This window comes from Jaculus jaculus, chromosome 18 (assembly GCF_020740685.1).
Source record: "Jaculus jaculus isolate mJacJac1 chromosome 18, mJacJac1.mat.Y.cur, whole genome shotgun sequence".
NCBI lineage: Eukaryota > Metazoa > Chordata > Mammalia > Rodentia > Dipodidae > Jaculus > Jaculus jaculus.
In genome coordinates, this window is record NC_059119.1 from 46,810,729 (window position 1) to 46,834,663 (window position 23,935).

General features: G+C 47.0%; 2 protein-coding genes across 2 annotated transcripts in view; one reads left to right on the forward strand and one right to left on the reverse strand.

The window, feature by feature from the left end:
• The window catches only part of Rhoq (ras homolog family member Q), a 50,003-nt gene extending 49,625 nt beyond the window's left edge, over positions 1–378 (reverse strand). Inside the window, exon 1 of the mRNA XM_004660140.2 lies at positions 180–378. Coding sequence (XP_004660197.1) covers positions 180–321 — 142 coding nt within the window. The 5' untranslated portion in view covers positions 322–378. The remainder of the gene's footprint in view (positions 1–179) is intronic.
• Positions 379–1,000: 622 nt separating this feature from the next.
• The window catches only part of Atp6v1e2 (ATPase H+ transporting V1 subunit E2), a 28,161-nt gene continuing 5,226 nt past the window's right edge, over positions 1,001–23,935 (forward strand). Inside the window, exon 1 of the mRNA XM_004660138.3 lies at positions 1,001–1,113. The gene's annotated coding sequence lies outside the window, so the exon portion shown is untranslated. The remainder of the gene's footprint in view (positions 1,114–23,935) is intronic.

Sequence of the window (23,935 nt, forward strand, 5' to 3'; positions counted from 1 at the left end):
GTCAGAGGCACAGCCTGGGGAGGGGGCGCTGGGGGGGGGGAAGGAGGGGTGGGGAGCACTCTGGGAATAAGGGGTGGGGAGGAAGCCACGGAGGAAGGGGGCTCCTTGTAAAGTTGCTTCCAAAGTTCCCCGGGCCCCCAGGGAGTCGGGCCCTTAGTCATCAGGACCCGGGTTCTTACCTGCGTAGTGGTCGAAGACGGTGGGCACGTACTCCTCGGGGAAGGCGTCGTTGGCATAGCTCATGAGCAGGCACGTCTTGCCCACCGCCCCGTCGCCGACCACCACGCATTTGAGCATCAGCGCTCCGGGCCCGTGAGCCATGCTGCGGCCGGCCGACCTCCGGGCATGGTCCCCCCGGAGCCTCCGCCCCGGTCCCCGGGTTCAACCCCAGCCCGCCAGGGGGATCCGCCGCCGTCGCCGCCGCCGCTCGGCGCAGCTGGGCCGTCCCCCCGACCCCATGCAGCGGCTCCCCTCGCCGGAGGAGGAGGAGGAGGAGGAGGAGGAGAGGACGGCGGGTCACTTGCCCGGATCCTCTCCCCGGTCGCCGCCCCCCGCTACCCAGCACCCGAGCGCTCCGTTCCCCGGCCCGGCCTCCTTTGGAAGATCCGCTGGATCATAAGACTGTCCGTCTCCCCCCACCCCCCAAACAACCCCCTACCCGCCCCCAGCCGGGACACGGCAACTTTGGGGAGGGCCTCGGAGGGGAGGGGCCAGGCGGGTGTCCCCGCCCCGTGCCAGCCCAGGTGCCCGCCCCGCTCGGCCCTGCGCCCCCGCCGTGCGCCCTGGTCGTGCGCCCCAGCCCTGCGTCCCCGCCGTGCGCCCCCGCGGACGCCGCGCGCCCGGGTCCCCACGCGGCCGGGTGGAGGAGGAGGAGCCCGGGAACACCCGGGAGGAGGGAGGCCGGCGAGTAGGGGGAGGAGGGAGGCGGGAGGGATCTAGCCGAGGGCTCCTCGCGAAAGTGCCGGCAGCACCCGGAAACGTCCACAGGCCTTTCCTACCCACCCCTCCACCCCTCACCCACTACTCCCATTGCCGGGAGACGACGTGGAGGCCCCTTGGGGAGCCAACGACGGCCTCTACGATGACGCAATCGGTAGTCGTGCAAAAGTATACGTATGTATTTAAATCCTGCTCTGAGAGCAGGAGCCATCCTTTCGGCTTTGAAGTGCTCCGTGAACACTAGAGATCCGGGAGAAAGAAAAGCCCAGAGAGTGAAAAAAAAATATTTATTATTATTATTATTGTTGTTGTTGTTGTTATTTTGTTTTTTCGAGGTAGGGTCTCACTCTAGCTCAGGCTGGCCTGGAATTCACTATAGCGTCTCAGGGTGGCCTCGAACTCACGGCGATCCCCAGCCTCTTGAGTGCTTGGATTAAAGGCGTGCGTGTGCCACCAAGCCCGGCCTTGTTTTTTGTTTTTTTTTTTTTTTTTCTTTTTTAAAGGTATGCGGAGTGGCACGGGCTGGTGGAGTGCTCGGTCACTGAGCTGGAAAAGCAGGGACTCCTTGGCATGATGCATGGTCTTCCTCACCATCACCCCCCCCCCTTTCACTACGCTAGCTGGTATCATGTTCTCAGAAATCGGTGACTAAGGGAGATTCAGCTTGTTGCACCCTTTCCCCCTCCCCCTTCAACCAGCACCGAAGGGACCCCGTAGGCTCAAGTCCCGGAGGATTGTACCTGTGCTCCCCCTGGAGGCGACATTGTCCGAGGCCACCTTTCGGTCCTAAGGGTGCCTCCAAGTGTATTTGGTTTGGCTGTCTGAGAAGTGATGACCTCACCTCCACCCCCAATGCTCTAAGCCTTGGCCCTCGGGCTAGGTGGCAAACCACGCCCCTAGGCATGGCCAAGCTTGGACACGCACGGTCTCTGGCCAGGGCCGGTTCTCTGGCTAAGTGCTTTGATCCCTAGGCTCTCACAGCCGCCCCTTCCCCGTAGGCGCGCACTCCAGGCTGACAGCCACACCCCTAGATCCCAGCTTGCTGACCCCGAGGGAAAATTGCTTCTCCCCCCCCCCCACACCCCACCTCCATCGTTGATTCACAGTGGTAGAAAAAAATGCTGTGTTGAAAGGCTTGCACACTCAGGTTGTAGGTGAGGAAACTGGAAAGATGAACTACTTATACGCGAAGGCTTCTAGCTACTGGTGCCACTCAAGGACTTCTGAGGCACGCTTGCAGAAATGCTGGCTGTGATGTCCTCATTTAACAAACCCCATGACCCCGATTCTCAAAGCCTGAACCTGATTTCCACCCTGCAGGGAACAACTTGGAGGATTCTTGGAAACTCCTTGTGAATTCACCTAAGCATCTCTCCAGATCTTGACTATTGCTTCTGAGTGTAGGTAACTTGCATCGACTGCTTTAAATGAATCCGCAATGAGTCTGGAAGATAATTCGCAAGTACTTCAAGGTTAAGAAAGGTAGCGCAGCGCCTTGAAGTCGTGGCTTGATATTTTCTCTTTTTTAAAAAAAATATATATTTTATTTATTTATTTATTTGAGAGAGAGAGAAAGAGCGAGAATGGGCACACCAGGGCCTCCAGTCGCTGCAAAGGAACTCCAGATGCGTGCACCCCCTCGTACATCTGGCGTACATGGGTCCTGGAGAATTGAACCGGGATCCTTTGGCTTTGCAGGCAAAGGCCTTACTCCTAAGCCATCTCTCCAGGCCGATACTTTCTCTTTTCTTGTGTGTTGTTGTTTGTTTGTTTTTCAAGGTGTGGTGTTGCTCTAACTCCGGCTGACTTGGAATTCGCTGTGTAGTCTCAGGGTGGCCTCGAACTCGCTGTGATCCTCGTACCTCTACCTCCCAAGTGCTGGGATGAAAGGCGCATGCCATCATGCCCGGCTTTTGATGTTTTCTGTTTCAAAAAAAAAAAACGGTTTTAAAGCTGAAGAGATGGCTTAGCCTGTAAGGAGGGTCTCATTTAGCGCCGAACACTCCACAGTCACTTCTCAGCACTCTGACAAGTCGTGAGTGTCCCCAGTGGTCATCACCAGCTGCAAAGAGAAGCTTCTGGGATTACCAGGGAGGGCAGCATCGTGAGCCTGAGTATAAATATTTAGAATGAGATGTGACCAGCACAACATATCCATCCAACCAAACAACAGTAATAGCTTCCCCCCTTCGGGCCTATGACCTTTCTAACTGTAGGCCATATATATATATGTGTGTGTATATATATACACGTATACACACAATTTATTTGAGAGAGAGAAAGAGGCAGAAAGAGAGGAGAGAATGGGCAGGCCAGGGCCTCCAGCCACTGAAAACAAACTCCAGATGCACGTGCTCCCCTTTTTTCAACTGGCTTATGTGGGTTCTGGAGAGTCAAACTGGGATTCTTTGGCTGTGCAGGCAAATGCCTTAATTGCTACGCCATCTCTCCAGCCCACTAGCCATAGGCATTTGACTAGGTTTTTAGTACCAGACGTGAAATTCCCTCCCATGGAGTGGGCCTCAGATCCAAGCAGGGGAGCAATTGGGTACGCCGTAGCAGACATGCCACTCTTGTACCTGTGGACACGTCTTGAATGGCTGGCTAGTGGTGTAACTAGCAGGATCCACTGTGGGATAAAACAGTAAACTTCTTTGTTAAATTTTCATTTATGGGCTGGAGAGATGGCTTAGCGGTTAAGCGCTTGCCTGTGAAGCCTAAGGACCCCGGTTCGAGGCTCGGTTCCCCAGGTCCCACGTTAGCCAGATGCACAAGGGGGCGCACGCGTCTGGAGTTCGTTTGCAGAGGCTGGAAGCCCTGGCGCGTCCATTCTCTCTCTCTCCCTCTATCTGTCTTTCTCTCTGTGTCTGTCGCTCTCAAATAAATTAAAAAAAAAATTTAAAAAATTTTTCATTTATTTATTTGAGAGCTACAGGCAGAGAGAAGGAGGGAGGGAGGAAAGAAGGGAGAAAGAGAGAGGGAGGGAGGGAGAGAATGGGCGCACCAGGGCTTCCACCCACTGCAAACGAACTCCAGACGCGTGCGCCCCCTTGTGCATCTGGCTAACGTGGGTCCTGGGGAATCGAGCCTCGAACCGGGGTCCTTAGGCTTCACAGGCAAGTGCTTAACCGCTAAGCCATCTCTCCAGCCCAAGACAGTAAACTTTTCTAATCCCAGCAGACTACATAGCACTTTCTGACACCGTGATGGCTAACCATCAGGGAGAAGGCTCCCTGCTCAGTTCTAGCTTGGTTTCTCAGTGTTCTGCAACTGAAGTACACGGGGTTTTCAGCAATAGACTCTTTCCAAGAGCCTTGGAAATGGCCTATATTGTTTGGGCGGGGGGGTCCCCTATGAGCCTCCCTGACCAACAACTCATCGGGAGGTATCCCAGCCATTTATTCATATATATATATATATATCTGGAGAGATAGCTTGCCTGTGAAGCCTAAGGACCCTGGTTCGAGGCTCAATCCAGGACCCACATTAGCCAGATGCACAAGGGGCGCACGCGTCTGGAGTTCGTTTGCAGTGGCTGGAAGCCCTGGCGCACCCATTCTGTCTGTCTCTATCTGCATCTTTCTCTCTCTGTCTGTCACTCTCAAATAAATAAATAAAAGTAAACAAAAAAATTTAAATACATACACACACACACACACACACACACACACACACATATATATATATGTATATATATATATATATATATATTTGAGAGAGAGAGAATGGGTGTGTCAGGGACCCCAGCCACTGCAAATGAACTCCAGATGCATGTGCCCCCTTGTGCATCTGGCTTACATGGGTCCTGGGCAAGCGAACCAGGATCCTTTGGCTTTGCAGGCAAATGCCTTAAAGGCTAAGCCACCTCTCCACTCCCACCATTTACTCTTAAAAGGGAAAGAAATGAGGGTTTGCCTGTTTTTTGCAAGACCATTCGCTCAGGCAGCATTTGCTGAGACTAGTATTCTGAAAGGAAGACCTGTAGAAGACGTTCAGACACTGTGGGCCTGTGCACTGAGCCAGGAAGGCTGAATTTGGTCCAAGCTCCACAAGTTAGCAGCATCTCATGCACTCCCCCTTCTCTGGACCTCAGCTTTCGGCTCTACAAGTGTGAGCTCACCTCACGGGGAGGGAGGGCCCTCCGGTTCTGGGCTGCTTGGAGAAGCTCTGGTCTGAGAATGTCTGAGCGCTCCAAGTGGGGAACTGATGTGGGATGAATCATGGAGCGGTGACTTCATTGGCGACAATGACCTCATTCCTTTGGCCCACAGTATGACGCCAGGGCAGATGGCTGGGAACACTTAGAGCCCTGGGTCTTCTCCCACCTGGTGTCGATGTGGATTGAGAAGAGAATGCCCCCCCCCCCCACCATGCCTGCATCGTTCAGCTGGAATAACGAAACAGATCTCTCTATACTGCGATTACTTTCCCATGGGCAACGGAGACCACGTCCAAGTGTTCACCACAAAACCCAACTAGCAACTCTCAAATGTCAGGGACAGGAAGCAACTTTGTTTCTAAGCATCTCAGGCCTCTTGCTTGCTTTTTTTTTTTCCCCCTCCCTCTTTTGTGTGAACTGTAAAGCATTGAAACAGACCCAGGTTTGTCTGTGTGGAAACAGTGAACTTTTTTCTAGACAGCCTCCGCCTTTTCTCTTGCCTCTGCGCTCTCCTTCCTCCGCACCACTGATTCATTCAGTATTTCATCTAACAAGCATTCATTGAGGTCTACTAGAAGCCAGGCTTTCTGCCTGGGCAGGAGATTTGGAGCTGACAAGCCACAGTTGCTGGAGATGGTAGGTGGGAGGGAGCGGAAAGGAACGGACGGGGCGGGCGAGCAGATAATTGCTACGTAATGGAATCAACCCTGTGTGGTTGGGAATAAAGAACTTCTGGGAGGGCAGAGCAGAGGAGGTGCGCTGAGGGAGGCTTTGCAGATGGTGTCTTTGGTCTGAGTCTTATGAGGCTACTAGGAATAAGGGAAGAAGGCCTGGGTACCCGTTCTAGGGTAAGAGAGAGGGGTCCATTAATTCCTGGGGATGCGGAACCGTGGGAGGTGGGAAGCTTAGTGTTACATGGGAGCTAGTGATGTGACTCCTCTTGATCAGACCCCTGTGCCTTTGTGAGTGCATCTTTTCAGAGGGCACAACTTTTGTCTACTTAGAGAGAGACAAAGACACGTGATGTAGGCAATCAGTTGTCCTGGAAGCAAGGCTGTGGCCAGTGAAGGGTAAGGAGAAGAATTGGCAGAGCATCTGTTGTGTATAGTATCTGCGTGCCGAACTTACATGTTTCTCTGGGCACCGGATCATCACCGATCTAGACTGCCCTGTTTTATCTCTTTTTAAAAATTCATTGATTATTTTATTTTATTTGAGAGATAGAGAGAGAATGGCCATGCTAGCACCTTCAGCTGCTGCAAACAAACCGCAGATGCATGCACCATCTTGCGCATCTGGCTTATGTGGGTCCTGGAGAATCGAACCTGGGTCCTTTGGCTTCACAGCCAAGTGCCTTAACTGCTAAGCCATCTCCCCAGCCGTATCTTGTATATGACCATGCAAGATAAGATGTGTAGACTTGTAGAGTTGGAGAAATGGCTCAGTGGTTAAAGGTCTTTGCAAAGCCTGACGGTCTGGCTTCAATTCCCCAGTGCCCATATAAAGCCAGATGCACAAAGCAATATATGCATTGGAGTTTGTTTGCGGTGGCTGGAAGCCTTGGCCTGACATACCCTCTCCCTTCTCTGTCTGCATCTTTTTCTCTGTCTCTCTCCCTCTGTCTCCAAAATAAATAAATAAAAATATTTTTAAAATGATTTGTAACTATTGGTTTGTCTATCTAGAACAGAGTCTTAACTGGAAACTGCCATTTCATACATCCTACCTGGTGGGCTAGCCTTCGGTGGGAGACAAGCGAAGGTCTTTCCCGAAAGTTTTCAATTTGTGATCCACAGCAGGAGTTTCCCTTCATTTATTGCATAACTGGATAATGTGGACCTGGAAGCTACTGGCCATTTATGAAAGAGCCAATTCAAGAAAACTAAGGTAGAGTGCAGAGAAAGGCAAAGACAAAGAGATATGACCTCTCCCCCCTCACACACACCCCAAAAAAGGCAAAGAGAAAACAAGCAACTTGTGAGATGGTGATCCTAGTTATTCCTGAAAACTTTTTGGATTACTTCTCTTCATTTGGTTCATTTTCTGTCACTGGTAACCAAAAGAATCCTGACTGTTGAGCTGGAGAGAAGGCTTAGCAGTTAAGGCACTTGCGTGCGAAGCCTAAGGGACCCATGTTCAACTCTAGATCTCACGTAAGCCAGACGAACAAGGTGACACAAGCAAGCAAGGTCGCGTGTGCACATAACATGGCACACATGTCTGGAGTTCGATTGCAGTGGCTGGAAGCTCTGATGAGCCAATATTCTCTCCCCTTCTCTCTCATAGAAAAATACAAAAAAAAATTTTTTTTAAAGTCCTATTACAGTGCTATCATTATTACTAAGATAAGCGATATGCAGAGACATTAAGAAACTTGCTCAAAGGCTGGAGAGCTGGCTTAGCAGTTAAGGCACTTGCCTGCAAAGCCAAAGGTCCCAGGTTCGATTCCCCATGACCCATGTAAGCCAGATGCACAGGGTGATGCATGTGTCGGGAGTTTGTTTGCAGTGGTTGCATGCCCTGGCTCGCCCACTGTCTCTCTCGTAAATACACACACACACACACACACACACACACACATACACACACACTTGCTCAAAGTTACACAGCCAAGTAACATAGTTAGGTTTCCAAATGATGTCTTCAAAGCATAGCTATTTTCCATCTCCTATGACAAGGCATCAAAACTTTTCGGCTGGGACGAGTATAAGTCTGTCATTTGACATCACTCTGGGACTAGAGCGGTGGAGTCAGAGAGCAAGAAGAGAGGAGAGGACGTGCCAGAGTGAACCGAGTGTGGCTGTGAACAAGAAGAGGAAAGTGGGGGGGGGGGGCTAATCAAAATCTAAGAGGATATAAATAGCTCATATGGAAACCTACTTTTTTTTGACAATGGAGCACACAGGAACCATAAATTGTTACTAGAAAATTTTCAGTGCCAGGGATGGGATACCTTGCAGTGAGTTGTTGGCCAGGGAGGTCCCTTATGCCCCCAAAACATTACAGGCCATTGCCCAGGCTCTTGGTTTCCCACCAGGCATACATGCTAAGACCCTATTGCTGAAGAGTCCACATACTTAGGCTGCAAGGCCACTGAGAAATCCTGTTGGAACTGAGCTGATAACCTCCTCTATGTAGACCAGCTGACAGAACGCTGGAAAAAGCCATGCTGCATGCAGTTTAATGGGAGAGAGAGAAATCACCAGTGAAGATACTCACCAGTGGACACTGCAGGCCTTATATTTGGCTTATATTTGGGGCTAGAGAGATGGCTTAGCAGTTAAGGCACTTGCCTGCAAAGTCAAAAGACCTTGGTTTGATTTCCCAGGACCCACATAAGCCAGATGCACAAGATGGTGCATGCAACTGAAATTCGTTTGCAGTGGCTGGAAGCCCTGGCGCACCCATTTTCTCTCTCTCTCTCTCCCTCTCTGCCTCTTTCCCTCTCTCAAATAAATAAATTAAATATTTAAAAATTTTAAAAAGCTTCAAAGAATGCTTCTTCTAGAACGAAATCAGTGGCTTTATACCATATTTCAATATTAAGAGTGGCCAGAGCACTGTCCAAGAATCATTTGTAGGTGTTTGTTCACTGGGGATGATTGGACCAGTGAGCATCACAACACATTTTCTTTACAAGATAGGGTCTCCCTCTAGCCCTGGCTGACCTGGAATTCACAGTGTGTAGTCTCAGGCTGGTCTTGAACTCAAAGTGTTCCTCCTACTTCTGCCTCCCGATTGCTGAGATTAAAGGCGTGCACCACCACTCCTGGCCAGAAAGACCAACATTTTGACTCTGCTTTGTGAGTCTCGATGGGAAGACAAGAGCTACCTTTATAGAGGCTAAAAATTAGGGCTCTTGCTGTCCTTGGCAGGCTCAAGAGTGAGTGAAACTATGGGCTGGAGAGATGTCTTAGCAGTTAAGCATTTGCCTATGAAGCCTAAGGACCCTGATTCAAGGCTCAATTTCCCAGGACCCACGTTAGCCAGATGCACAAGGGGGCGCACACGTCTGGAGTTCGTTAGCAGTGGCTGGAAGCCCTGGTGCGCCCATTCTCTCTCTTCCTGTCACACTCAAATAAATAAAAATGAGACAAAATTTAAAAAAAAAAAAAGAGTGAGTGAAACTAGAGTTAAATACAAGGCACACACGGAGGCTCAGCTCCTGGGCTGGGCACACAAGTAGATGCCCAATACAAGAAGTGGTACCCTGGGGCAGGCAGTGGTGGTGGATGTGGTATAAATGAGTTAGTTCCTGGTTCAGAAATGACATGGGATGTTTAGAGGTACGTGACAGTAATGATACCAGAAGTGGTTTTCTCACTAAAATAGTTCCCGGGGCATGTGTTGGACACGACGCTCATGTTCATCAGCTTCTCTAGCCTTCCCACAACTGTGTGCTAGTTACTTACTTACTCTTGTTTTGTATGTGTGTGTGTAGGTGCATATATATGTGCGTGAATATGGATGTCCACGTAACCTCGAGACAGGCTGTCTCACTGACAAAATAGGTCAGAATAGCTGGCCAGTGGTATCCAGGGATCTTCCTGTCTTACCTCCCTCTGGTGCTGGGATCATAGATGGACCATCACACTCAGCATTCTATGCGGGTCCTGAGCATTTAACTCAGGTCTCAGGCTTATGCTGCAAGCACTTTACTGACCGAGCTGACTCCCGGCCCTGTCGATGACTCTCTCTTAAGATTCTTGACTTCTTTTCTGTTTAACTAGTTGATGGTTTCTGTAGCTTGAGCTGCAGCCTTCTGATAAAGAGTTGGACAAGAAGATCACCACCTCGAATGCATTTCATGTAGGCATTTAGAGATCTCTACTTCCTAGCGTAATAAGCAGCTTATAAAGTTCATTAAGTGTATCAAACCACCGTTCCCTAAGCACTGAGAAGTGGCACGTGACTGCACTTTTTCTTTCCTTCTTTTCTTTCTTTCCTTTGCTTTTCAAGGTAGAGTCTCGCTCTAGCCCAGGCTGACCTGGAATTCACTGTGTAGTCTCAGGGTGGCCTCGAACTCATGGCGATCCTCCTCCCTCTTTCATCCCGAGTGCTGGGATGAAAGGCGTGCGCGACCACACCCGGCTACGTGATGTGCTTTCTGAAAAGAGCAATCTAATGGGGCAAGCCTGACTGTTGCCCTAACTTCCTGCAGGACCCCTTTCTGAATGAAAGCATACTGAGACGGAACCTAAGCAGGGAACACGAGCTTGCTCAGTTGAGGAGACTCCAAGGCAGAAAGGCGCAGAAGAGGGGAAATGGCAGCACAAGGAATGCCCGGGACGCCCCGGGTCTGTCACTGAATACCAAGCTGCCCACGTTTACGATGAAGCTGGCAAGGTCAGGCAAAGCACTGCCAGGGAGCTGGGGGCTGATTGGCTATAGGAAGATGTTTGGGGTTCAATGAGTCAATATGAAGAGATGTGGTTCAATGTCCAGATAATTCAGTAAAGACTACATAAGAGCTATATGTGAGCAGAAGGGCTAAATTAGCAACCGAGTTACGAGTGACTCTAATACATCCCCAACAAGGGTTAGAAACCAGGTTCAGAAAAAGTCCAGGCTGGGGAGATTGATCAGTGGTTAAAGGTGCTTACTTGCAAAGCCTTCCGGCCCAGGGGTCAGTTCCCCAGCACCCATGAAAAGCTGGACACAAAACAGGGCTCAAGCATCTGCCTTTCATTTGCAGTGGTACACATGCATGGACTAACACAAATAAATAAATGAGAAAGAGCAAGTTTGGGGCTGGAGAGAGGGCTCAATGGTTAGGGGCTTGCCTGAAAATCCTAATGACCAGGGCTCAATTCCTCAGTACTCACTAAAGCCAGATGCACAAAGTGGCACATGCATCTGTAATTCATTTGCAGTGGCAAGAGGCTCTGGCATGTCTATTCTCTTTCTCTCTCTGTTTCTCTGCATGCAAATAAATAAATTTCAGTTTTTTTAAATATTTTATTTATTTATTTGAGAGCGACAGAGACAGAGAGAAAGACAGATAGAGGGAGAGAGAGAGAGAATGGGCGCACCAGGGCTTCCAGCCTCTGCAAACAAACTCCAGACGCGTGCGCCCCCTTGTGCATCTGGCTAACGTGGGACCTGGGGAGCCAAGCCTCGAACCGGCGTCCTTAGGCTTCACAGGCGAGCGCTTAACCACTAAGCCATCTCTCCAGCCCAAGTTTCAGTTTTTTAAATAGCAAGTTAATCTGCTATTAACCAAAATTGGCAACTAAAACAAATTTATTATTTTTAAAGAAGAGCAACAAAAGCTGGGCGTGGTGATGCATGCCTTTAATCCCAGCACTTGGGAGGCAGAGGTAGGAGGATCACTGTGAGATCGAGGCCACCCTGAGGCTACAGAGTGAATTCCAGGTCAGCCTGAACTAGAGTGAGACCCTACATTGAAAAACAAAATCAAAAACAAAGAAGAAGAAGGAGGAGGAGGAGAAAATAAAGACATCCAGTAATATAAAATTCAGAATATTAAGTTACTAAATATGCAATAAATAAGGCAATGTAACAAAGTCAAAGAAAACTTAGTTGATAGAAACAAACTCAGGCATGACAAAGATAATGAAATTAGAAGACAAGGACTGAAAAATAAATTTGAAATATGCCCGCAGATTTAAAGGGATAATGAGAAGGAATATCAAAGAGTTTTTTTAAAGAATGAAACTTCTAGAAAGGAAGAAACATAGAGAAATAGAAAGAGAGAGAGAGACAGAGAGAAAGAGATCCTCACCAACTTGTAAGGTTCAATTCCTCAGTACTCACGTAAAGCCAGGTACACAATATGGCACATGCATCTGGAGTTCGTTTGCAGGGGCTAGAGGTCCTGGTGCACCCAGTCTCTGTCTGTCTCTTCTTTCTTTCTTTCTTACTTACTTACTTACTTTCTTTCTTTATTTATTTATTTAAAAAAGATATTATTTATGTTGTTTGAGAGAGAGAATGACAGACACAGAGAGAATGGGCACACCAGGGCTCCCAGCCACTGCAAACAAATTCCAGATGCACGTGCCACACCTTGTGCATTTGGCTAACGTAGGTCCTGGGGAATTGAACCTGGGTCCTTTGGCTTTGCAGACAAGTGCCTTAACCATGAAGCCATCCCTCCACCCCAGTGTCTCTTCTTTCTATCTCTCTCTCTGCTTGAAAATAAATAAATAAATATGTGTTTTCAAAGACAGTATTAAGTGATTTAATATACACACACATTTGCAGTCTAGAAAAGATTAGTATAATGATCCAAGACTCATTGGCCAAAAACAGTTCACATTTAATAAAAATCATTAACCTATAGATCCAAGAAGCTCTACACACACACAAGTAGGAAAATTATAGTAAAACACACCAAGTAAACACATTATAATTGAATCACTGAAAACCTGCAATAAATAGAAAAATATACATACAAAACCAGGGGGAAAAAAAGACATGTTACATCTCAGGAAACAAAGACAGAAATAACTGCTGACTTCTTACACTTAGTATAACCTAGAAGTGAGTAGAATGCTATCTTGATAGAGTTATGTATTCAGCTAAAACACTCCTTCATGATCGAGGGCAAATGAGATGATTTTCTTAGACAACAAAAAGCTGGGCTGGAGAAATGGCTTAGCTGTTAAGGCATTTGCCTGCAAAGCTAAAGAACCCAGGTTCGATTCCCCTGGACCTATTTAAGCTAGATGCACAAGGTGACGCATGAGTCTGGAGTTTGTTTTGCAGTGGCCAAAATCCCTGGTATGAGCATTTTCTCTATCTGCTTCTTTCTCTCCCTCTTTCTCTCAAATCAATAAAAAAATTTTTAATCCTGTAAAAATGAAAGAGCTTAAAGATTTTTTTTCAACCTTATGGTCATCACTTTGAGAAATACCGAGGAAGTTCTTGAAGTCCTGAAACCACAGCAAAAGTCAGATCTCTACAAAGCAATCAAGACCAGAAAATGTAGGACAAATATATGGGACGTTTTTATCCACATCTAAAGAGTTTCTTTCAAAAGTAATTATGCATGTAAAGCAAAAAATAATGAAATTTTGTAGGTTTATAAGATGTAGAAATAAAATCATTTCAATAACCCAATGATTAAAAAAAAACACAGAAATAGGGCCTGGGGAGATGACTTTCTTGCTTGTAAAGCCTATTGGCCAGAGTTCGATTCCCCAGTGCCCATGTAAAGCCAGATGCACAAAATGATGCATGCATGTGGAGTGTATTTGCAGCATCAAGGGACCTGTCACTGCCATCCATTCTCTCTCTCCTCTCTCTCTCTTTCTAACAAATAAGTAAATAATTTTTAAAATTTATTTCTTATTTATTTATTTGAGAGAGGTAGAGAGGAAGAGGCAGAAAGAGAGAATGGGCATGCCAGGGCCTCCAGCCACTGTAAACGAACTGCAGATGCATGCGCCCCCTTGTGCATCTGGCTTAGCTGGTCCTAGGAAACCTAACTGGGGTCCTTAAGCTTGGCAGTCAAATGCCTTAAACACTAAGCCATTTCCCCAGCCCATTAAAAGTATTTTTTAATTAATTTATTTTTTGTTTTGTTTTTTATTTTTATTTATTTATTTGAGAGCAACAGATAGACAGAGAAAGAGGCAGAGAGACAGAGAGAGAGAGAGGAGAGTGGGCGCGCCAGGGCCTCCAGCCACTGCAAACGAACTCCAGATGCCTGCGCCCCCTTGTGCATCTGGCTAACGTGGGTCCTGGGGAACTGAGCCTTGAACTGGGGTTCTTAGGCTTCACAGGCAAGCGATTAACTGCTAAGCCATCTCCCCAGCCCTTAATTTATTTTTTATTGACAACAATATCCCATGGTAATTCCCTCCCTCCTCCCACTTTCCCCTTTGAAACTCCATTCTCCATCATATCCCCTTCCCCCTCAATCAGTCTCTTTTATTTTAATGTCATCATATTTTCCTCCTATTATGATGGTCTTGTGTAGGTAGTGTCAGGCACTATGAGGTCATGGATATCCCGGCCATTTTGTGTCTGGAGGAGCACACTGTAAGGAGTCCTACCCTTCCTTTGGCTCTTACATTCTTTCCACCACCTCTTTTGCAATGGATCCTAAGAAATGGAAGGTCTGATAGATATTGCAGTGCTGAGCACTCCTCTGTCTTCTCAGCACTATGATACCTTCTGAGTCACCCCAAGGTCACTGCCATCTGAAAAGAGAAGCTTCCCTAACCAAAAGTGAGAGTAGCATTAATATATGGGTATGAACATTAAGAGAAGTGCTTACTGGGCAGTTAAAAATATTTTTTAAAATAAAGCTGGAGCTAAAAGCTCATGGAAAACTTCTCTAAAGTAGATCATATATTGGGGCATAAAACATGCCTCAACAAATTCAGAAAAATTAATGTAATTCCATGTACTATGTCAGACCACAATACTATACAGGTAGAAATTATAAACAAGGAAAACAGAAAACCAGCCAACACCTGGATACTGAACAAGTCACTATTAAACAATGAATGATGATTCAAAGAAATCAAAAAGGAAATTTAAAAATGTCTGTAGCTGAATGATCATGAAAACACCACATGCCCAAACTTGAGGGGCACTTTGAAGGCAGTTTTACAGGGAAGTTTAGACCACTAAATGTCTTCATTACAAAAACAGAGAGATCTCAAGTCACTAAGTTAGTTAACCATCCAGCCGAAAGCTCTGGAAAACCTAGAACCATCCAAACCTAATAGTACTAGATACAGAGAAATAATCAAGATCAGAACAGAAATCATTGAGTTGGAAATAAAAATTTTTTAATTGATGAAACAAAGAGCTAGTTATTTGAAAAAAAAATAAGATTGATAAGACCCTAGCCAATTTGATCAAAAGGAAAAAGGAGATGGCTCAAATCCACATGATGAGGAGTGAAAAGGAAGAAGTTACAACAGACCCTGGTGAAATTGGGAGCAACATCAGGGATGTGGGAAATCAGAAAACATAATGCATCACATAAACAGACTTAAAGTCAGGCACCACGTTATCATCTCTATAGATGACAAAAAGGCCTCTGACAAAATCCAACACCCCTTCATGATTAAAACACTCGTGAAACTATGGGTGGAGGGACCATATCCCAACATAATAAAGGCAATATACAACAATACCTAAAGTCTATGTCATACTAAATGGGGAAAAGCTTGAAGCATTCTCATTAAGGTCAAGGAACTAGACAGCAGTGCTCACTCTCACCACTGCTTTTCAACATAGTCCTTGAAGTCTTAGCCCAAGCAATAAATAAGACAGGAAAAAGAAATAAAAGGGATAGAAATTGGAAAGGAAGAAGTTCAAACTAGCCCTATTTGCGGATGGCATGGTTCTATACACAAGAGAACAACAACAGAAAACCTGTACCCCAAAACTCCTAGAAGTGATAAATGCTTTCAAATAAGTGGCAGGATGTAAAATCAGCACACAAATTTCCGTAGACTTCATATCATTGTCACTTGCAGGCCACACTGAGACTATATAATGAATTCTAGATCAGCCTGGGTTAGAGTCAAACCCTACCAGGAAACTTCCCCCTTCCAGTAAAAAAAAAGACTCAAAAAATTCATACAGAAGCACAAAAGGCTTCAGATGGCCAAAAATGTACTCAGCAAAAATAACACCTCTGGTGGTATCACTGTATCTGATTTTAAGTTATGCTATAAGGCCATAGTAATCAAAACAGCATAGTGCTGGCATTTGAAAGAGACAAATAGATGAATGGAGTAGAATTGAAGATCCAGGAATGACTTTGAGTGACTCCAACTACCTAATCTTTGACAAAGGGGTCCCAAAACACTGGCTGGAGCGAAGATAGCACCTTCAGCAAGCGGAGAAACTGAGCAGTCACATGTAAAGGACTGAATTTGGACCCCTCCTCTCACTGTGCACAAAAATCAACTCCAAGTGGATTAAAGACATAAATATAAGACCTGAAACCCTAAAATGACTAGAGGAAAAAGTAGGGAGAACACACCAAGATATGGGCGTAGGGAAAGACTTTCTGAATAAGATTCCAGTAGCCCAGGGAATCAGATAAGTACTGAACTGGGACCTTGTGAAATTGAAAAGCTATTGTAGGGCCGGAGAGATGGCTTAGTGGTTAAGACACTTGCCTGCAAAGCCAAAGGACCCAGGTTCAATTCCTCAGGACCCACATAAGCCAGATGCACAAGGGGGCATACACATCTGGAGTTCATTTGCAGTGGCTGGAGGCCTTGGTATGCCCATTCTCTCTCTGCCTATTCCTCTCTCTCAAATAAATAAAATAAAATATTTTAAAAAGCTACTGTAAAGATGAGCAAACCATCAACAGAGTCAACAGACAACCTACTGAATGGGAGAAAATCTTCACCAGTCATACCTTTGACAAAAGTTTAATATCTAGAATCTACAAGCAACTTAAAAACTTAAACAATAAAAAAATCAAGCACTCCACTAAAAAAACAAAAAAAAACAAAAAAAAAAAAAAAAAAAAAAAAAAAACAATGGGGCAGGGAGGATATGGAGAGATGGCTTGGCAGTTAAGGCATTTGCCTGCAAAGCCAAAGGACCCCAGTTCAATTCCTGGGACCCATGTAAGCCAGATGCACAAGGTGGCGTGTGCATCTGGAGTTCGTTTATAGTGTCTGGATGCCCTGGTGTACCCATTCTCTCTCTCTGTCAAATAAATAAATAAAATATATTTTAAAAAATGAAGCAGGGAATTGAGCAGAGAGTTCTCAAAGAAAAAATACAAATGGCCATTAAACACCCAAGATGTTCAACGTCTCCTCCCATCAGGGATATGCAATTTAAAATGACTATGAGATTCCATCTCACTCTAGTCAAATTGACAATCACCAAAATATGAAATGAACCAGGCGTGGTGGCACTCACCTTTAATCCCAGCACTCAGGAGACAGAGGTAGGACTGCCATGAATTCAAGGTCACCCTGAGACTATATAGTGAAATCCAGGGCAGCCTGGGCTAGAGTAATACCTTGCCTCAAAAAAAAAAAAAAAAAAAAAAAAGAATCAGCCGGGCCTGGTGGCGCACGCCTTTAATCCCCACACTCAGGAGGCAGAGGTAGGAAGAGTGCCGTGAGTTCGAGGCCACCCTGAGACTCCATAGTGAATTCCAGGTCAGCCTGGGCTAGAGCGAGATCCTACCTTGAAAGACCAAATAAATAAATAAATAAATAAATCAAATGACAGCATGTGCTGACAGGGATGTGGGGGGAAGGAGGAACCCTTATCCACTGCTGGTGGGCATGCAAACTTGTACAGCCGCTATGAAAATCAGTATGGAGAATCCTCAAAAGGCTGAAAATAGAACCACCATTAAAACCAGCTATACTGCTTTTGGGCAAATAGCCACATAGACTCTACTATGTACTACAGAGACACAAGCTCCACCATTAAAAATATATATATATTTATTTAAGACAGTGAGAGAGGAAAAGGGGGGAGAGAGAATGGGCATGCCAGGGCCTCCAGCCACTGAAAGCCAACTCCAGACGCGTGCGCCCCCTTGTGCATCTGGCTTATGTGGGTCCCGGGGAATCAAACCGAGGTCCTTTGCCTTTGTAGACAAAGGCCTTAACTGCTAAGCCATCTCTCCAGCCCCAAGCTTCACCATTTTTTGCACTGCTTTATTCACAATTGCCAGGAACTGGAAGCAGCCCAGATGCCCATCAACAGAGGAAAAGTTAATGATGATGTGGTATATGCACACAATGGAATTCTTTACTCCCTGGTGAGGAAAAATGAAATAATCCAATTTGCAGGAAAATGGATGCAACTTGGAAAAAATTCATGCTAAGTGAGGTCACGCAGGCTCACAAAGACAAACACCACATGTTCTCTGTCATAAGTGGTTCCCAATCTGGATCAATTTCAGTTAATTGTATGCCACAATAAGAATCAACATTTTGGACACGGTACTAGAATGAAGCTGGGAGAGGAGGAAGGGATACTTGACAAGAAGTCAAGGGTCAGCAGAAAGGAAGGAAGGAAGGAAGGAAGAAAGGAAGAGAGGGAGAAGGAAGGAAGGAAAGAAGGGAGAAGTGGATTTATGGGATAGGGGATGGGGACAGAATACACAAAACTAATTGCACCAGAGAAACGTTCCTTCTAGACGTCATTCTACAAGTCATTACCATCAGCGAGGCAGAGGGGAACATGAACAGAAGCGCCCCATAGAAGGTGGAGAAATCATAACGCTAACACCTTGGGCTTTGGCTGGGAAATCTCATGGCTAGAGTTGGATTGCCCTCCACAGTGAGCTGTTGGTCAGGGACATCCATGAGGTCCCCAGATTAAAACAGCCTATTGCCAAAACACTTGGCACCTTGTACCTGCCAGAGGTACAAGGTTAGACCCTATTGCCAAAGATGCCACAAGCTGTGGCTGTAGGGTAGCAAGTGAACACTGTAGAAATGAGAGGGAATCCAGTTTCCTTACCCAGCTACCCCTCGTGGTGACACACAGTGCTAGGAGAGCCGCTGGAGACCAACAGTTGCCAACAGACTGAATAAACAGGAGATCCTGCCCGATATGAAATCCACCAGCCGATATATGAGATGCTTTGAAGTCAACTGAATAAGCAGGCTGCATGTATGTGGTTTGTGTGTCTTCTGGCTGGGATCATTACGTGATTCATCTCTTGAGCCCTGGGAGCTGGCCTTTCTGACTGCCAAAGGGCCATATTGAAGGAGTGCAATTTGCATTAAGTCCCTTCTCATAAAGAAATTTTTAGGAAATCCACCAGCCGAGCAAGAAGTACACACTTGTGCAATAGTGGCACACAGCTGATGTGGCTAACCAACTGCTGATGGATTGGACGTGAAACCCACTGAGTGGGGAATTCCTTTCTGGCTCTGAGAACCCAGCCAGGTTCCCTAGATCCTCCACTGCCTTTTAATTAAGAAGAGTGGAAATACGTCAACAAATCTCTCCGATAACCAGGGTTCTCCCCTTTAATTCAAACTGCTCTCACTTTTTTCTTTTAAAATATTTATTTATTTATTTGAGAGTGACAGAGAGAGAGAATGGGTACGCCAGGGTCTCCAGCCACTGCAAACAAACTCCAGACGCGTGCGCCCCCTTGTGCATCTGGCTAATGTGGGTCCTGGGGAATTGAGCCTCAAACCGGAGTCCTTAGGCTTCATAGGCAAGCGTTTAAACACTAAGCCATCTCTCCAGCCCTTGCTCTCACTTTTGTTTGGAGAACCTGTTCTATCTTACAAAGGGAGGAGAATACTTGGGAGAACCAGGATACAGCAATACATCAAAAACAGCTGGCTAGGGCTGGAGAGATGGCTTAGTGGTTAAGCGCTTGCCTGTGAAGCCCAAGGACCCCAGTTCGAGGCTCGGCTCCCCAGGTCCCACGTTAGCCAGATGCACAAGGGGGCGCACGCGTCTGGAGTTCGTTTGCAGAGGCTGGAAGCCCTGGTGCGCCCTTCTCTCTCTCTCCCTCTATCTGTCTTTCTCTCTGTGTCTGTCGCTCTCAAATAAATAAATAAATAAAAATAAAAATAAATAAAAATAAAAAACAGCTGGCTAAGCCAGGCATGGTGGCACACACTTTTAATCCCAGTACTTGGGGAGGCAGAGTTAGGAGGCTTGCCATGTGTTCAAGGCCACCCAGAGACTGCATAGTGAATAGATCAGCCTGGGCTAGAGTGAGACCCTACCTCAAAAAAAAAAAAGAAAAAAAAAAAAGGAAACAATGGTAAGCTTTATGCTGTGTATATTTTAACATAATCATACAAAATTATTGGTGGATTTTACTTTTAAGATGGGATTTCTGGCTCCCCTAACAAAATTGGATCATGGGATCCCAAGAGTGCATTTTGTAAGGTGCCAGAGGCCTGGGCCCCTTGAAGCAGGATAGAGCAGAGAGATTTTTTTTCCTCTGGAAGCTTTGAGCAATGCACATTCGAAGCAAATTGCTCTTGGGGTGAACCCCACTGCTCTGAAGTACTCGACCTGCAGAGGTTGTTGAAAGAGAAGTTTAGTGGTGAATTCCTAATGTAAATTATTTTAGGAGAAATGTTTTTTCGTCTGCCTGGTCCTTGCGAGCATTTCCCATTCTGCGCTGGGCACGAAGCTTGCTGTGGTATACCCATCTCACCATCAGCACCAGGCCAAGCTTTTCGGGCCATTCTCATAGTCTGTCCAGTGTCACGTTTTACTTCTCAACCAGATGATTTCTCTGCCCTTCGCTTTGCACTCTTTCCAGCCTGCTCCTGAGAGCGCAGGGTGCTCCTAAACCAAGCTCTTACTCTGAGCCCCACCGCTCTGCTCTGTGGGGGCTAGCTCCAAGTCTCCACACCTCACCTTCATTATTTTTATTTTTTTTTTATTTATTTGACAGAGAAAGAGGGGGAGAGAGAGAGAATGGGTGCACCAGGGCCTCCAGCCACTGCAAAGGAACTCCAGACGCGTGCGCCTCCTTGTGTATCTGGCTAACATGGATCCTGGGGGATCGGACCTGGGTCCTTTGGCTTTGAAGGCAGATGCCTTAACTGCTAAGCCACCCCTCCAGTCCCCGATTTTTTTTTGTTGTTGTTGTTGTTTTTTTTTGAGGTAGAGTCTCGCTCTCTAGCCCAGGTTGACCTGGAATTCACTATGGAGTCTCAGGGTGGCCTCAAACTCACAGTGATCCTCCTACCTCTGCCTCCTGAGTGCTGGGATTAAAGGCGTGCGCCACCACGCCTGGCTAAAATATTTTTATTATTTATTTATTTGAGAAAGAGGCAAAAAGAGAGAGAGAATGGATGCTCCAGAGCCTCTAGCCAGTGCAAACGAACTCCAGATGCATGTGCCCTCTTGTGCATCTGGTTTATGTGGGTCCTGGGGAATTGAACCTGGGTCCTTTGGCTTTGCAGGCAAGTGCTTTAACTGCTAAGCCATCTCTCCAGCCCTCCTCCTTCATCCTTGACACCTGTCTTTTGTCCCAAGCCTCATCTGAGCACAGCGTGTATCTGGTTTATAACTAGCTTTGCTGGCCTCTGCTACTTGCAAGTCTCCTAGACCAGGGTTTGATCAAGTTACACCCCTGCTCAGAAGCCACAAGGCCAGTCCTTCAGGTGAACTCCTCAGGTACTGGCTCTGTGTACTTCTTTGTCCCTTGTCCCATTCCATTTTGAGTGGCAAGGATCTTTGTCTTTCCCCACGGCTAAGCCAGGGCCCTCTCTGACAAGCCCGAAATTGCTTCGCCGTGGGTATGCATGAAGGCCTGACTCATTCATGTCTATTTGGAGAAAGTCTTCCTAAGGATTGGTACCAACTCCTTGCCTTTTCCAAATGACTGGCTCTCAGTTAAGGTGCTGTATTGGATTCCCTCTGAACCCCTATTTTCTTTTTTCTTTCTTTTTTTTTGGTTTTTCGAGGTAGGGTCTCACTCTGGTCCAGGCTGACCTGGAATTAACTCTGTAGTCTCAGGGTGGCCTTGAACTCACGGCGATTCTCCTACCTCTGCCTCCCGAGTGCTGGGATTAAAGGCGTGCGCCACCACGCCCGGCTGAACCCCTATTTTCATATCCGTGTTCGCCAAATTGCTGCGTGTGTCCTTTTGTTCATCTCCGTCCCATTGCTTCCCCGCTGGCCTTTTTATTGTCTCTACTGGGACATTTCAAACTATCTACTGCAAAGACTCAGCTGTCTGCAGGGCAACACAACACACTAGATGCTGAGTTTGGAGGGGGGCCCTTCGGGGGTCCCTTCATTCACTGAGCTTCTTTGAACTTGCTAATACCTAACCCACCTGGGCTGTGATTTCCTGCTTATACAACCCTCTCTCCCATCATACTAAGAGAGTTAGGGTTGGCGTCTTCCAACCTTTGTCACCAGTGCCACCACAGTTCCCAACACACCGTTCAGCAAATACCCACTGAAGGTCAGACAAAGGAACACCCCCGTGGTAGACAACTTCACGCTGTGTGGCCGGGATGAACATCCAAACCAGACACAGTTGATGGGGGAAAGGGGTTTATTACAAGCTTACAGGTCCAGGCGGAAGTTCCGTCTGTGGGCACAAAAAGCTGCTCCCACACCCTCCGAGCAGAGACAGGGGCCCCCGCCAGAGCTCAGACTGCTCTGCATACCTTCAGCTGGAATTCAGATCCGTCCCCACGGACACCTTAGGACTGGACTCCACGATCCACCTCCGGTGAGACCTCCACCAGCCACGTGGCTGGAGGCCCAAGTTACAAGCTTTAGCAAAACACCTGAGTCTATTGGGGGAAGGACATACATTCAAGCTAGCACAAGCCCATTCTCACATATCTAATGCTTGAAATCCCCAGAAAGATTTCCTCCATTTCTTCACCTATTTCCTGTGTCCTTCCCAGATTGCCCAGTGCTCCAAGCTTTGGAAATCCCCTTTCCTTGGCCCCTTGACGATACGTAAATATCTGGAAGCCCCCAGTCTCTTACTGCTTCCTTTTTGGCTAAGGGTAAGGTTGCCCACACCAGACACGTCTGACCTCAGACACGCTTACAAAGCCAGCTGGAATGAAAGACAGCTTCAGGCTGGGCTCCTGGCTAACAGATATTGAATCTCCTCCTAATGTCTCCTGCCTTCCCCATGGAGCCGGTATTTCACTTTTCCAGGGGACCTACAAGTAAAAACAACCTCCCTGAGCTCATACTTCCCCTAAAGACCTTCCCACACCCACAAGTATGGACCCACTAGTTTTGCAATGTCTCCCCCACAGTCACATGGAGGGGCTTCTCGGGGTGCTGGCGATAGTCTCTTTCTTTGCCTGGGTGGTGGCTTCAAGATGTTTGCTTTGTAATCATTTATTAAGCTATGCGTTTACATGCTCTGTGCACTTTCCTGGATGCGTATTACAGTTCATAACTTTAAAAGCTAAAAGAGAGAGTGGGCTGGTGAGATGGCTTAGCGGTTAAGCGCTTGCCTGTGAAGCCTAAGGATCCCGGTTCGAGGCTTGATTCCCCAGGACCCACGTTAGCCAGATGCACAAGGGGGCGCACGCGTCTGGAGTCCATTTGCAACTTCTGGAGGCCCTGGCACGCCCATTCTCTCTCTCCCTGTCTGTCTGTTGCTCTCAAATAAATAAATAAAAATAAAATAAAAAAAAGAGAGAGTGACAGAGAGACAGCCTTTCCATCTGCAAACCCTTCATCCAACCAACCACAGTGAAGGATCATCTGCCCGCGTCTGCCTCTGCTGGAGAAGGAAGTTCTGTTCTCAAGGCATTCCCCAGAGGAAGCAAAGGAACTTGGAATAACAAAGGATCCCGGATCCAGCTCTGAACTGTATTTGGAAAATAAGCCATGCTGTCATCATTTCCAAGAGTCCAGAGGCCCAAGAAATGGCCTCAAATTGGATCGGAAGATAGGGTGGGAAGTAGCAGAGCTAGACATATTTTTACCCAAGGGAACAGTGTGAGGAAACATTGTTAAGTGGGACTGAGCTCATTCAGAGGCTGAGGGCAGAAAAGAGACCCAGGTACTAAATATGACCACATAGGTGAGGCCTCAGTCCGGCTTGAAGGGACCTACGTTGCTACCCCGGCTCTAAATGTAGGCTGGGTAGATGCTACGTCCAGGCAAGTGGACTAGAGGGGTCTGAAGTCGCATGTTGGAGCATTTCTTGGTGTGGTTTATTGTATTCCTGAAGCTACAGGCCCATATGTGTTTGTAATCTCCGTCCCAGACAGCCTGGAAGGTACATCTTCCAGACACATTATGCTGGCACCCACATTCCTGCAGAGACATTTGCCTGAGCTCTGAATTTTAACCCTTCCCACCCTGCAGCTGCCTCCAGACCCAGCCCTAACAAACCATGAGGAAGTGGGGTGCAGGGAAGGGCAGGAACACTAAAGG